The sequence below is a fragment of the Necator americanus genome, chromosome III, assembly GCF_031761385.1.
Source record: "Necator americanus strain Aroian chromosome III, whole genome shotgun sequence".
Lineage (NCBI taxonomy): Eukaryota > Metazoa > Nematoda > Chromadorea > Rhabditida > Ancylostomatidae > Necator > Necator americanus.
Window position 1 is genome coordinate 30,510,016 of NC_087373.1, and position 16,164 is coordinate 30,526,179.

General features: G+C 38.9%; 3 protein-coding genes across 3 annotated transcripts; all 3 read left to right on the forward strand.

Moving 5' to 3' along the window:
* Positions 1 to 1,193: 1,193 nt before the first annotated feature.
* RB195_011475 (uncharacterized protein) lies at positions 1,194 to 3,883 on the forward strand (the record flags this gene model as incomplete). Its single annotated transcript, XM_064192903.1, has 5 exons — positions 1,194 to 1,311; positions 1,371 to 1,492; positions 2,301 to 2,410; positions 2,494 to 2,600; positions 3,681 to 3,883. The coding sequence occupies 5 exons, from the start codon at positions 1,194 to 1,196 to the stop codon at positions 3,881 to 3,883; spliced, it is 660 nt and encodes a 219-aa protein (XP_064050486.1).
* A 5,007-nt stretch (positions 3,884 to 8,890) lies between these two features.
* On the forward strand, positions 8,891 to 10,014 carry RB195_011476 (uncharacterized protein; the record flags this gene model as incomplete). Its single annotated transcript, XM_064192904.1, has 3 exons — positions 8,891 to 9,118; positions 9,907 to 9,919; positions 10,010 to 10,014. 3 exons carry the CDS (start codon positions 8,891 to 8,893, stop codon positions 10,012 to 10,014), a joined length of 246 nt encoding a protein of 81 aa, XP_064050487.1.
* Positions 10,015 to 10,055: 41 nt separating this feature from the next.
* On the forward strand, positions 10,056 to 12,904 carry RB195_011477 (uncharacterized protein; the record flags this gene model as incomplete). Its single annotated transcript, XM_064192905.1, has 10 exons — positions 10,056 to 10,081; positions 10,177 to 10,312; positions 10,657 to 10,780; positions 10,936 to 11,042; positions 11,104 to 11,180; positions 11,304 to 11,416; positions 11,610 to 11,719; positions 11,822 to 11,909; positions 12,595 to 12,708; positions 12,771 to 12,904. The coding sequence occupies 10 exons, from the start codon at positions 10,056 to 10,058 to the stop codon at positions 12,902 to 12,904; spliced, it is 1,029 nt and encodes a 342-aa protein (XP_064050488.1).
* Between the last annotated feature and the right edge of the window lie 3,260 nt (positions 12,905 to 16,164).

Consider the following 16,164-nt stretch of genomic DNA (forward strand, 5'->3'; position numbering starts at 1 on the left):
CGGACAGTTATCGTCCCTACTTTTTGTTTGTTTATTTTTTTCACTACACGCTCACTGTGCCGAGCTTGGAGAAAGTGATAAGGAGGAGTGTTATTGTTTGTCTAAGTTTGAATGGACTAATTTATATCTAGCGGTGAGCGACAAAACAAATTCAGTACTGTAAAGTCACTAGTAATGGTCACTTGTTTGTTAGTATAATCGCTTTTCCTACGCAGTAACAGTAACATCATTTCTCTCTATCAAAAAAGAGTTATTAGCTCCATTCTTGGACACTAGTGCTATTCCATGATTTCACCGTAATTATTGCATTAATGTGAAGACACAAAACCTCTCCATACAACTAGACCGGTTTCGCATATTCATGATTTCCTAGTGAACCTGGATAACCTTCCTTTATTTTTTTTTTGGTAGGAAGGGGGGTTGGAGGATTATTGCCCTAATCACAGTGCTTACGATAATTACCATAACACCTCACTATCTAATAATGCTTCGAATCGGGCCAAAATCGATTACTGTTAGTAGAAAACTTTCGCGTACTTCTAGAAATCAGTTTTTTTTTCAATTTATAAGGTTGTTTTATTTTCTTTTAATCGAAAAAAGAAATGTATCAAAAGTACTCAAACATCTCCAAATCATCTGCTTTTTTATGGAATTTTCGACAAACACCAACTTATATTAGCAAGATAGATTATCTTTCATATTTTGATCATCTACCTCAAGCACCTGATTTACCTCACATGCTAAACAGAAACAGATTCATACCGTTAATTCATGTCAAATCACTTTTTATAACGTGAAAGTCAAGAAAAGTAAAACGTCAGCCGGTATCATTGCTGATAAATACTTATTGCTGAAAAGTACAAATATAAACTTAGATAAACCGAAACCAAATCAACCCAGCAATCCATTAAAATTCAGAACTTGTTGAATGTGTGATCAATCTTAAAATGAAATGTATTAAAATAATAGAGACGGTCGATGTTTAAACTACATCTCTTTAAGCTACGATTTATCACACAACTGTCCCCTCCTTTCAATTTCGCTCTCATTTCTGACCTCCTTATCATCTTATCTCCGCAATACTTTTTCGGGTATGATAAAGTTTCCGAATCGCATCAGAAAACCTTGTTCCAGCCCACCCATCGCTTCGTAATTGTTTGTTTTCATAAAATTCATTCCAGGTCATCTTCAAAATGGCCAAACCACAAAAGCGTTCGCTATTTCTTAGTTCCTACATTTTTCTGTACAATGTTGTACTATTTCTCATACATTTTGTAATTTTCGTTAAGCTGTTGGACTCATTTCTATCAGGTAATTTTCAATATAAATCTTTCGTTTAACTTCAAATTTTTGAATGCGGATATTTTGAGGAAGATTTGTCTATACGGAACATTTCCCGCTATTTTGTATTGGTACCGCCGCGCAGTTACTGGATATTTTTCATGGAATCTTAGGGATCACATCAACGGGTATTCTGGCAGGAACAATCCAGGTAATATATTAATTGTTCGGATGCAAAGAAAAAATCCTATTGAGAAATTCACGTAATAGCAAAGGAGCAACATTCTATTTTGATTTACAACCGCACAGTGTATGTATCCTGGGATAAATACAGTCTGCGACGAATGAATTCAACGAAGGACTTCCCTGCCGTTTTACACGTTCTTCCTCCATCCTGCTACATTTGTGTTCACTTTTTTAGCGCCTGGTATGCATGCGCCATGTATAAAGACAGGGTAAAGTCACCGGCGTATCAATCCCCTTGGGATGCGCAAACTCGTTTCACTGGAATTCGTAATCATTGAGCTTTTGGTGGATCGCGTGTTGACCTACACAGTGACCTGCGGGGGCCATGATCAAGTCAGTGTTTTTCCAGACACGTCTGGTACCAATTTATCGACTCCGGAAGTGTGAAAGACTTGGTATCTACTAGTGCGATTTCGAACCATCGACCGCACCGCGTGGCTACAATGGACCTCTAACCGACTGCGCCACATCCGCCTGTCGAACATTTTTAGCGCCGGCTATGTACAGTAGGGTCAAACCGCTCGGCTGAAGCTGAAGCTCGGCGCAGTTGCGTACGCGATTGCGCTCGAAGCGGCGTGGCGGAGCTCAACTATAGAATTAGCCGGAAGCGACGCGAGCGAAATTGAGAATAACTTATACATATTTCAAACAAAACCTTTGAATAAATAATGAGGTCAGCTCTTAGACAATTATTCGGGGTTGTTCTGAAAAATCGACAATACCCTTGAAATCTGTGGTTTGTATTTTCGCGGAACTTGCATCCATGACTTCAGGTTTTGGGACGCTTGTCAATGCTCTACATTGTGGAAGGCAATCCTACAATCCATAATCAAATCACAACTCCTATCCTGCTCTTTGCTTGGGTACTGATAGAACTTTTCAGGTGAACAAAAACAGTTGAAGCCGATTTTTCCGATTTGAAAAAAATGTCATTGAAAATCGCCTACAACCTTTTTTTTTTACTAGGTATCCATTCTACGCCTTTCGTGCATGGGATATCGATATCTATATTCTTGCTTGGTTACGTTACTCAGCATGGATTCCACTTTACCCAATAGGACTTACAATGGAATGTAAGTCACAACTGTAAATATTAGACAACCGACAATCTAGCCGCCTTATTCTACAAAAGAAACTCCGTGGATTTCTATTCCTGACGTAGAAAGTTGTAGCCTTACTCAATTGAAAGTTTGAAGGGTCTTAATGAGTAAGAAGTACTAGGCAACCATTGTAATTAAATGTTACATCCGCAATACGGATGTTGCTAAATTTTCAATGTTCTCTATTTTTTCATATGAAAAAAAACAAACACTCCTGAAAATCGTCCTGACGCATTTCTGCTTGGCTTTTGGACGCTTTGAATGTACAGTTGCCTTGCTGATGCAATCACTACTCACTATTGGTTATTTATAGCTATAAAAACCTGTATCGATTAAAGGCACCATACCAAGAAATTGACAATGTTGCGATCTCTCCAGAAAAAAAAATAGGATCAAGGGAAGATAGATTACAAGTTACGCATGATCACTTTCAATTCTCCTCTCAATCGTCCTGGTAAACGGTGTTTGAAACGGTCTTAGTGGTCGTTTTTTTCCTCCGAGGCACGCTAAAACTCAATCCTTTGGAAAGAGCCGGTCCACTCGACAGCCTATCCACTGGAGTTACTTGAGTACTGCTGCGGAAACCTCATTGATTATCGTCAACTCGCTTGTGGATGCGGCGCGTTCTAACGTACCACGTAGGAACAAACGCTAGCTAAGTACTGAAAAACGGCGTGGGAATGGTGATTAGGGGGAATTGAGCATGATCACGCTTATACTCGTAATCTACACTTCGATTTCTGGAGAGAATCCAAAATCGTCAATTTCGTGGTATGCTGCATCTAACGCAGCCGCGGTTGCGGTAGACGTGCAACCGCCTACAGAATCGTAGACCAGTTGTTTTGGTGATATAGTACGTGAACACGTACAACGCAGGACTTTGCAAGATCAATTTTCCAAAACTTGGTAGACAAGTCCACACAAAAGTTGAATTTTCAAGAATTCATTCGAAAATTTTGGACATGCGATCAGATGTCTTCTACATTCTTGTGCAAAATATACTGTATTTTAGACATGTACTACATTTTGGGATTACTCACAGGAATATTTTAGGGCTCAGTCTAGTCACCTCGTTGAAGTTCTACTATGAAACCGGTAAATATGCGCTCCGTATCCCGAACACGAATGTGGAACTCAACTTCGCCGTTCTTCTTGGCCTCTTCGCATTTGTTGCAATGCCATTTGTGAGCAAGAAACTGCTAGGACATATGAACAAGCAGAGAAGGATGAAGCTCAACCCTTCAAAGAGAGATTAGTGATCTCAGATACTATAGGTCTCATGGATATTTCTGAAGAATAAAGTCGTTTCTCTTGGTTTCTCACTTTAGCCTTGAACGAAAAAAAAAACTAGATTTTTTTGAAATTTTCAGCTGACAGCAGATTCTGAGCGAACGAATGCATATACACCCACGACATCTTTACAAAGCATTTTCTTTGTGTGGTAGGACAGATAGTCATGGGTGCTTGTATAGCATATATAGCAATACTGCAACCTTTCCGCCGGGTTGATTCGGCGTCGCATGTCCGCGCAGCGCGTCGCGTGGCGGTCGTTCGGTCCAGCATAGTTTCCGGAGTTTGTATGTGACAGTCAAAAATTTGTTCAGATATAGTCGGGTCAAAACAACCTGAGATCGGTAACCCTGCGTAATCTGTGAGACCATAGCTGGCCTCTTTCGGACTGCAGTGATAGTTGGTGCTAGCGAGGTACCACCTCGATCCTAACCGCTTAGCTCTGCCGTGCAGCTTCAAGCGTAGCCGTTTACGCAACTGCATCGAGTTTCACATCGTTTTGGCCGGACTATATCAGCTCTGTGCATGATTTTTCGGGTCATAATCGTATATGAGAGCCAATAGTTCTTTCCTCGTATTTATGACTTTATGATGGTGCCTGGGATTTTATATCTTATTAATACACTATGTACGAAATAAAATGAAAGGCCTATTCTATCCTGTTGAAGACTGCTCATCTCTTTTTGGGTGCTTCTGCGGAACCTATCCGGACCGATGTCCAGGACTGCATTAGTCGAGTCCTGTAAAATCAAGTACTGTCTGTTCCATGCTCCTACTTTTCCTGTAGTTCCAACCATAGGCCAATTTGTTGAAATTGACAACTAATACGTCTTTTTCGGCTTATTACAAACTTGTTTTTTTATGATTTGAGTTAGTCAATGCGCCAAATTTACGTCATTTGAACTAAGGAATTCGTAAGTAATAGTGTATATGTTTGTCGACGCTCCTCAATTGTACGTGGTACCTAATGCTCAAGAAACTGAATTGCGAACACAAGAACGGTCATTTGCGACTTAAAGGCAGCATACCACGAATCTGGGATGGTACGGATTTCAGGTGGAGTATCCGTATACGGGGTCGTAGATCATGGAGACGTGGGTGGTTCCGCTCATCTCTCCCTGAATCAATGCAAGCAGCTGACCCTTGAATGCTGTTTTGTACGATGCCTTCTATTGCAGCGCGCCACCCTTGCACGCGTAGCGTCCCTTTCTGCCTATCGGGGCAGTCCGAATTAATTTTTGACGAATCAGAGTGCGGAGGTGGCGCAAGGGGTGGATCGTTGCAATAGTTGGCGTCGTACAATACAACATTCTGGAGGCGGCTGTTTGCAGTGATGCAGGGAGAGATGAGCGGAACTACCTTCCTCTCCGTAATCTATATCCCGTATACGAATACTCCACCTGAAATCCGTACCACCTCGGATTCGGGAAGTGATGTCTTTAAGCTACTAATGTCGATCGCTCCTGCAGTTAAAACATGTTATTTCAGTCATTTTTCCAACATCTTCAGAATTATGATATTGTGGCGATGAGCGAATATGTAACTATCATTTCACTTTTCGAAAAATGTAATATCACGTGGAAAATAATATATCTTTGGGGCGCAATTATCTCGGACACAGCCTTACTAATGTGTAGCAACAGGTAATTTTTTCGAAACGGATTTCGGTGGTAGGTTTTAAGAGTTCTAATTATGTCCAATCGATACAGCTCACAAATACGAATCTATTGATGTGTAGATTTTAAGGTAGAGATCAAATTGAGGTGTGTTATGAGAAAAGACGGAAAAAAATGCGGATCCGCGCCTCTTTCGTCTTCTGTTGAAGAATTAGCGATTCTACCGTACTGTGAGATGGATAAACACACATGAGCATCGACCTTACAGTTTCATGTCAGCATCTGACAGTTGAGTCGTTGCAGATACTCGGCAATGGAACCGGACACGAAGTTCAGGATTTTCTGGTAATAGTCAAGACTTAGTTATGAGGAAAAAATTGAATGCTCGCAGAAAAATTGCGCAGAATCACTACAAAAACGACTTGATACTGTGCTGCTTCGTTCGTAGCCGTCACACCACGATGCACTACAAATCAAAATTTTTTCTGACTGGCCCGAGTAAGATGCACCGGATAGGGATGAATTCTTCTACAAAGCGTTCAAAGCAATTAAAATAATTGCATAATGACTTAATTGCAATATTCAGCCGCGCATTCCTATCCGGGCTTGAATCGATCGATGACGTCGAAAACGAGGAGAATGTGGTGATTTGCTGATAAAACAAAATCAATTGTGCTCTTCATAGTCGTATTTGGAAACGTCGGTGGCCATTCTCTGGATTCCTTTGTGGAGGCGCTTGCTTATCGAATAAAACTGATTTTTCTAATAACTACAAATTATCCACTCAGCTACACTTCCTACGATCCTTGATCAATGACTCCTCCGTAAGTTCGTCTTCCTTGTCGGCGACCTACGCCCGAACTCGGTAAACAGTAAAATACGCAACGTATGACGTAAGCGGTTCGCACTTCACTGTCGGTGGATTTCGACGATCGTACCGCTATTAACAAGAACTGACATGTTCAACAGAAGTAACGTGTTATTGTTCAATGTTGAAACATGTTATCATTGTGATCTATACACGATCCTCTTTGTACTAACATGAAAACACATGTTGGACCAGTTAAATACATCGTTTGACACGTTAATTGCTTGCGGTCGTGCCAGGTTCTGCCAGGAAGACGAAAGTGCTCTGGTTTTTTTTTTGCTCGTGAACCGTGTGTACATAGCTTGTTATTGAATTTCTTGCTGTGAAACGCAGTATTCTTGACTCTAATGTTAGCTGTCTTACTTCAACTTCTTCACATTCCGTTCCCGCTTCACTTCTCTTTTTTTTTCGAATACTTGAGTGTCGAGCCCAGACAGTATTCGATTACTGGAGTGCTCATTCGCACTCCATCTTTTGCACACTCCGGTGCTCAGTTGCAAGGTGAGAATAGGAAACATGAACAAGAGAGCAGGTTCGATGTAGTTTTACAAGATTCGTCCATATTTTCATATTAAAGAGTGCTACCATTAAATTGACGTAGTGTGGAAACTTCTTCGAAAATATAGAATTCAAGGTGTAAATACGAATACGAGCATGAACCCACTCAATGCCTTCTAATTTCTTTCTTTCCTCTTTCTCCTAGATGACGGTGTGGGAACCGCCCTATTTCCTACGAGGTACGTTAGAACGTGCCCCTGTTTGTACACGATCCGCTCCTCTCGACAGCCTATTCATTGTTTTTACTCGAATAAGCTATCGAGGGTCAATGAGGTCTTGCTAAGGAGAAAGTCTGAATAGCCTTTTTCGATCGCTTGCTCGTGGATGTGGTGCGTGCACAAAGATGTGGCGTTTTCGCGTACCTCGGAGAAGAGAAAGCCGTTTCCCACGCCGTTTTTCAAGGCGATTAAGGGGAATTGAGCGGTGCCACAGTCATATTCGTAATCTACACCCCGAATTCTATGTCTCCATCAGGTTTCCACAATTTCGTTATGCGCTCTCTTCAATTATCAAGCATGTAATACTGCATAGAAGCACCGCCAGATATGTTTGCACTGATGACTACCGTGTATTGGATTGGAGCAGACACTGAGGCAAAAGGGATTCCTGTCAGCCAGAGAGGATGACAACTTCCATTTCTGTTTTGGAAGCGGAGATAATTGTTGTACTTGTCTGAATAGCCTTTTTCGGCTCCTTCCACGTCCACATGGACATCACGTGACACCAGTTTTTATTGTTTCTTCCTTTACTTATGCGTACAGAAGCAAAAAATGTTGGAAAATTCTGGATTTCGGATGACGAGGATCACGAATCAGATCTCTTCATCTAACGTCAAGCATGACGCGGAACAATCTCTCATCTTTCGAATTCCCAGCGTACAATGGGCGATGAGGACCGGTTTCAACTGACATTCATCTGGTGGATCGTATGCATCCAATCTTCTCCGTCGCCTTCTCTCTTCTATCCTTTCACGGCTGACCGATCCTGCAGCTGACCGCCGCACTATTATCGATCCATTCCTCACCTCGCCTCGATACTTGCCGTCGTTGGTGTCGCAAAGCTTTTCATATCTTTTCTTTTTTTGTTCTTTTTTAAATGTACATTAAAGGTATGTATTTGGAGAATATGTATTCAATTTCACCATTTTTTTTTAGATTTGCGTCGGGTTTTCTTTTCTGCACGTCGCTCCTTTTGTCTTCTCTTGTTCCAGGACTTGTTTCCTAGTTTTAAACTTTTTTTTGAATCACCAGATAACGAATCCATTTTTGTTGTCCTTGAAAATTGCGGAAAGTTGCGTTAGTGAATAAGCAATACTTCACATGTGTTCAATCCATGCGGATGACACGATCTAAACCAGTTCTACTTTTTTTTTTAATTTCTGCTCGCGCTTCATATCTTTTTTTAAAGATATATTTTCAGATAAGTTGCAGTAAGTTCACTGATTAACTATGGTATATCAGATATTTTCGCAGTTTTTCTGCTGTACTGCATTTTCACAATTTCTTTTCACTATCAATCCTTTGAAAATTGCATCTCTTCATTCTTCTGTAGTCCAACATATGGCATTTGTACTATTCTTAACGAATTACGTTACATTACGTTACGTGAGATTACGTTACATTAATTACGTGAGGTTATATACGTCTTTCTTTGTTGTGGATTAGGATGAGGGACTTATTCTTATTGAAAAGGTTTCAGTTCCGTCACGCTTCTCCTATGTCCTTTCTATTTTTGCTTTGACTTGATGAAAGTGACTTTTCCTTCAACGTTGGTGGATTCCTTAGTTCTGCGGAATTTAATTCAAAGAAACACTACTTGTAATTGTGTTGTGTGAAGTCCTTCAAAAAATGCAGTCATTGCGCAGCACGAATGTCATGTTCAAACAAATATATATGTGATAAAGAACCAAGTACCCTCTTAAACATGGTTTCATGAGGCTCTCAGAGGTAATTCCTGCCACATGCCAACTGAAATCTTACAACAATGGTGACAGTGGTGTCACGGAGAGAAGAAAAGTGATCAACATCCTCGAATGTCCTCCCATGCAAATAGTTTCTCTCCTCCTCGAGTTTGATTCCACCATACATGCGACTGTTGGAGTCGGTGCTCCGATATCCACTTTTCCACGGTTGGGAATGGTCTCCCTTAACTTTTGGTCGGTAGGTGATGGGATCTTCATCACTTGCGTTGCACCATGAGCCAAACCTCTCTCATCTGAGGAGGGTCAGGCTCCTCCTTTGGAGCCCACTGCTTAAGCTCACGAATTACACAGATGCTTAACATTCAGTTTTGATGGATCATTCATTTCTGTTGTGATCTCATTGTGACACCATTGACTCACGGATCGAAGTTTCAATTGGACTGGGTATACAAATGAATATTTTATCGTCTTCTTTATTTCAATATTGCACGACATATATGTCGAAGTTAGTTGATTTTGCTACGGTAATTCTAAAGCAGTTTCGTGCTCAGGTTACAGAGTACAATTACTGTCTGTCATTCATGTGCGCTCTACGTATAGTTGTTCTTGATTTTTCGTCGTTTCCATCTCCAGCCGTTTTGCTGAAGCGCTGGAAGAAAGCAGATCAGAACCTATCAAATACCGAATATTCTCATGAAGAGATCTGGTATTTTGTTAAGGTGAAATCTACTGCGTTCATCCTTTCATTTATATCCTATTTACTACCTGTCGACTCTTCTAAACTTTCTCTTTTTATTCTTGGAAACAACTTTTTTGTTAGTTTGTTCGCTTGTTACTCTTTTCAATTTTACATCAATGCCTTTTGCTCCGTAAGTTGTTCAACACATTTTGGCTAGAAATTTCGAATGTTTGGCTTGGACTGTTACTTCGCGTGTCCTACAAAAAACTCACCTAAGCGAGTTTACCGTGTTCAGTTTTCCAGATTTCCGTTCTAGTGTACGGTGTGGAAGTGATGTTATCGATTAGGATACATTTATAGGTAAGAACATTCCATTTTAGTTCCATGAATCGCTGAATAGTGTTGTATAGTTATGTAGCTGGAATCTGTGAACTTTATTTCACGTTTCAGGTTAGTCTACTGCATTGGTTAGTTGTAGCTAGTTTAAATTATTACGATGGCCCCCACAGCTGAACCTGAAGGGTGTGTTATTTGCGTTTTATTTAATTATTACTAACTTCTGCTTAGATTCTGTATTATTCATCATTCATAGGTCAGTTACTCGTGTTGCTGTTCAGGAAATACTATCCTACACGTTTCCGTGAACGGTTATCTATTCAAAAGAAATACGACGACATCTTTTCTTGTGTCGTCGAAAAAGCGCTTATGGACACATCACTTCGACCTGTTACGCCATCTACGTTAAGAAATAAGGTATATACCTTTATAGTACAATATTTACCTCAAATAGATACAAAATAGTCAAATAGCAAAATCCAAAATAGCTCTGTATTTCGCTCATTTTTAGCTCTTTGTGCCTTTCAAAACTCTCAACATTTGTTTCCATTCATTTGAATGGCTTATTCTCATCTTATTTATTAACTTAGCCTCGCTTTTTCATTTACACCTTAAGAGTTTTTTTTTCCTCTTCTGGTGATCGTATCGTTCGAGAGAGATCTTCCCGCCCTATACGTAAGGCGTTTTCACTGAAATCCGACCGTTTCCTTATAAACATCTTTTTTTTCAATGCTCACTCACTACAAGTAGCACTATTTTAGCTAAGGAAGCGCGCATCAAGCGAGTGTCTTCCGGTGAAAACTCGCGTTCGCTTCGATTCAGAGCGTTGCGTTCGCTACTCTTCTTCCAGTGAAGACAGCGGAAGAAGTTCCACTACCGAGCTAGGTATCCAAGATTTCTGTTCTCCTTACTCTCCTTACTTTGTTACATTTTTGTTTCTGTTATTTTTGTTTTTTTTTTGTTATTTGTTATTTTTTTCAACATGATTACCAAGATGATTAGCTACAGTTTCGTCGTGAATAATGTCATAATTCGCTTAGAAGATGAAGACATTGTAATTATTGAGAAAGAACTGTCAAGTATACAATGTACCTGCGGCAGTTACGTTCAGACCCATTCAAAACTTCATGAACACATCGTAACAGAGGTGACTAGAGAATTATATCTTTTCCATTCGTATATTTACCGGCTAACACATGATTATACAGCATTCTTCTTCTGCCTTTGCCTGTTGTCCTGAATGTGGCGCACCTGAGGTAGTCCTACGTAACAAGTACTTGTGCAGGTAATTCTTCATTGCTTTGCACATGTTTCTTTACAAGTTTCGCTCGATGGTTACACTTTCCAGTGGCGCCATCTTTTATCATTTTGCACGCAATGGTTTTCATTCATTCTTTTTTTTTTGTAGAATCTGCAATGTGTATTCGGAAAATCTCGAAGATCACCTACGGATCCATTACCAGGACAGAACCGGTGGTGGGGCTTTGATGGAATGTCGGACGTGTTACAAAACGTTCCAAAGTATGTTGTTACACAGAATCGTGACAGAGTATTTTTGACCTATGAGAGTAGCTTTAAAATGTATTACATGAAGCTATAGTACATCTACATCTCATGAGTTAATCTCATAAAACTTTACAATTTTCTGTACCGAAGCACAACAAACTTATATCAGTGTGCTTCTCTGCGTCTTTGATAAGCTACGTTCGTTCAGCTGTTCAAGAAGTTCGACTCCACGAACAGTTCTCCCATGGAACGCAACGGTCACGAACAGTTTCGAAACATCTGTGCGACTACTGTGAACTAGAATTTTCGTCAAAACATGTGCGTTTCGATTGATTTGATTTTTCCTTTTGTTTATTTATTTAATGTTCTTTTGTCGCTCTAGTATTACTTAATTTATATATTCTCATACTGAAAGTTTAGCTTCGCGATGTTCATCTTGTTAGCCACTTTGACCGTGTTATTGGCAGCGTTTGGGAACGCATCGAACAAATGCAATGCGAGTACACTGGTAAGCATTGTTTTTAGTACTTTGTTCCCATATATCCTCACCATTCCTTGTCATATCACTTCTTTCACTTTTTGAATTTTTTTCTTTCTTAGAGTTGGTTTTTGAGATCGACTACTGTTGAGTTGTTCTGATTTTTCTTTTTCTTGTTGCTTGAACAATTAAAACGTTAACGATTTTCGCATTTATTCTCTTCAGTCATACACGTGATAGACTGCGGTGTTATTGTATCCATTTTTATCTACTATTTCTTTGTTTCATGTTTACTAGTATTTTATTACTACTTGCTACTGATATTAATTGAGGAATGCGAGCCTTCCACTATACCGAGTGGAATTCGTTGATCTCAAATGCTTTCAAAGCAGTGGTGATAGTCTTCTTCTAGAGCCTGTTTTAAAACATCTTACATATAAGCATTTTTTGATAGTAATTCTTAATCCTTCAAAGACGAAATTTTTTTATGAGTTGTTGAATTTTCAGTTTTGATAGTATTGAGAACAGCAAGCGTCATCAATGAAAAAAATCATGTAAAATTCTGATTCGTATGATCTCAGAGGGATTGGAAATACTTCACCTCCTATTAATTGAGAAGATAAATTTCCGACTAGATTTGTCATTAGATTGCTTGTATTTGAGCATTATTAACATATTAGTTAAGCATTATATTAGTTTAACTCTATATTTACAGATCAGCGGCTGGTTAATCAGTGTCCAATCTGTTTTTCCGTCATGGGTAGTCGAAAAAGCTTTAAACTACATATCATTCAAAAACATTTAACGAAAAATCCAGAGTCATTCATGGGTAAGCTTCTCATTTCTATTCATTTTGAGGTTATGTTTTTAGTTTACATTAGCATATTTCAGATATCCTTAACAGGCCGTCTTTCATGGATAAATTCCCTAGCGTGAAACAAGATGCCAAAACTTTACCTATCACTAACTCAGTGGATTCTGTTCTTGTCAAGTTCGAACTAAAAGAAGAACCTAAAGATTTATGACCCATCAATAACATTTATATGTGCTCTTTCCTATGTGCAAATCTTTGTAGTCGTTTAACGTGCAAATTTCATTTAGTGTTTTTTTTAATTTATTTTCTGGCTTCGTAGTCACTACTTACGTTACATTCTAAGTCTCTTCATACTGTGTCATGGTCTTTCTATGTAAATTTGAGTAGTAGTCTGAGACCGTCAATGCTGCTGACTATCTGCTAATGAGATTTTCCCAGTCAATTCCCATAATTTTATCATTTTCATTGTTATTTCTAATTATTTAGCATTCGTAATACTTCTGCTTTCTCTTTTACATTACTTCCCATGCATTTCGTGTTCTACTTCTAATTAATCCTTTAATCTAATTCTGATTTCTCTTGTGTTGTCTGTAAATGATGTAATATATGTACCTACTGTAGATTATATTTAACTAGGTGATATGTATCCTTATGCTTTGATGATTCAGGGGTTGCGGGGTGCTTCGGGTCAATGTCGTTAGTATTAGATATTGTTCCGTGCTATAGTTAATGTGTAAGGATCTGGTGGTTGCATTTACGGCACTGATTTATAGTACGAATTTAATATGTACCTTTGGTGTTGAGATCGTTTTCGCTCAATAATTTGCATTGTTCCCATGGAGTTGATGAAACCTGGTTTAAGGAGATTGTTCAAAACATGTCGCAGGATCGGCATCATATGATAGCATTTTTAAGTACTCTGTCTCGTTATTAGATGTATATACTCGGGGTAAATGGTGTTTTTTCTTGTTTTCTTTGTTCAGTTCTATTTTAGCTTCATTCGTTTGCTGAAAACCACACCGTATCGGGTGGGTGGATTCATGATCATAAAAAGTACTGCTAGAGATTTTGATCCCAGAGTTATTACGTTCAGACTGTTTTAGAAGCATATGCTTCATTAGCGCGGGAGTAGAGCAGTCAGTAAGAGGCTCCGCTGGATCCGAGGCTTTTACCTCGCCGGGGTTGATAAATTGATAACAGGTTTGTTTTGGAGGATAAAAATAAAAACAGTGAATTGACACATAGGCTAGCCCCGCAAGTCATTTTGTAGGCCAGTTACAAGTTCGTGAACCTCAAACAATTCCGAATTGAAGTGAACGCAGCGGCGCGTCCCAAGATTAATGCCGGACATTTTATCCTTCCTCTAAGTTTCATTATCTCTTTAGATATGATGTTGCACAGAGAGTATTGCGTTTTGCCAAACTACAGCTCACAAGTTCACCATAGAATCAAAAATTTGCCCATAAGTTGTGACAGCGAGTTTTTCCGAAACATACTGATATCCATCAAAACTCGGAAATCTCCGTACGCCCAGTAACTTCCTAGTTTTGCTAGGTGTGGAAACGTAGTGAACACTTTCTACAAGGATGTGTAGGTACATTTCTTACACCCACTGAATCGCAAAAGCTCTGGGAACGAACAGTTCTCGGCTCCTTTGGGAATCATTAGTTCTACCACAGAAAAACTGCCACCTTCCTGGAAAAGACAGGTGGTCCCACTACATCTGTTTCACCGAGGTCTCCATAAATAATTAATCTACGTCTTGACGTGTCCGTACTTCCAACCTTCTGATTAACTCTGCGCAAGTTGTGGTTCTGAAGAAAGTCGAAGATTTTAAAACTTCTTGAAATTCTCATGAGTAGGAACTCGTAAGAAGCAAAATTTGCTGTGGTGATCTATTTTCTCAGTGTTTATCAATTTTTTCCCCCGAAAATTTCGTTTCCATCGAAATCACATCAAATTCCAACCGTGGAAACATTGAACAGTAAATGGAAGAGGTTTTCATACATTTTACTTTACAATGAATTTAAGAATTTGAAAGATTTCACATAATTTCTAGCGGAATCACAAAAATCTGACTATACCTTGTAAATTAAGAAAAAAAAAACCTCGACGATGCAGATGAATTGTTAAGGCAAGGGTAGAACAATAATTTTCTTACAAACCACACAAATTAGTTGTCGAACGCTACCGGAAGGGGGTTTGGGAATTGATTTAATTATTTATGTTATTCTCTGCTCCTCTTTCGTTACTTGCTTGCCAATCAATGAGGTCATCTCTTCCGGATGTCCTCTGTAATCGATACATCACCGCTGTGGTGGTTATCAGTGTGTCTTCGTCTACGTTTTATTGCTTTTGTTCCAGTGTTTTCCACTCGATTTTATTTATTTCTTTCGCTTTTTCCTCCTCTCTTTTGGATTTCATTTATGAACTGTGAAATAGCTGTGCTTGAGAGTATGGATCACAACTAATTGGACTAATTCCAAACTGGATTTCTCACGGATAGCTGTGATCTTCATTATGTTAGGATGTGATGCATAATTTCTTAGCATGATCAACACACTGTTGTTTCCTCCCCACAACCAACAGTAATGATTAGATGATCCCTTCCTATGCTGTGAACAAATATTTTTTATTACCTCAACACAAGCATATCGTAAAAATTCGCTTAACGAAGTTTTGCCGAATTTTTGCTTCCGTTATGGAATACTACCTATTCACGTTCGTATTTTAAGATTTCTCTTTTTTCACCAGAAATATAAGATTATAAGAATTATTATGAGTTCCCAGAAACTTTCCACTATTTCTACCAAATTTTACAGTTACGTCTTGAAACCCCAGTACTTCTTCTAGAACTCTATATCATCTAAACGAGATTTTTAAGATTTTCCTCCCTGAAATGTGGCCCTTCAGCTTCCAAAAATAGTTTATTGCGTTCCATGCGTCCACATGCATATCTTAACATTTCCATATGCGTTTCTTTAAATAATTCGAAATGTTCCGAAAGAAACTCTGTCTAGCAGACTTTGTTGTGATATTTTTAATTTTTAAACTTTTGTGATGTTTAATTATTTGTATTTTTATGAAATTTAGGAGGTTGATAAATAACATGACATACTTTTTGTGCCCATATTAACAACTCATTATTACTGTTTCACTACTACTAATTACTACCTGCTATAACTAATATGTACAACTATTTCGAAGAAGAATGAGATAAGTTTGTGATTTGTGGATGCACGAAACAAAAACTTTCAGCCTATCTGTATAATCTAAGGGCTAATCACTTTTAGTGATTTATAAAATTGGAATTGAATATGCTCATAAAGCTTTCTTTAGTGAATAATTAAAAGTTGCCTTTCCTATAGGCGCTTTACATGCACTTTAAAAACTTTTGGCAATGGTGAAGTGGTAGAGGGGTTCGCCTGCCAGGCGGGGAAGTGGCACTGGTTCGGTTCTCAACTATGGAAA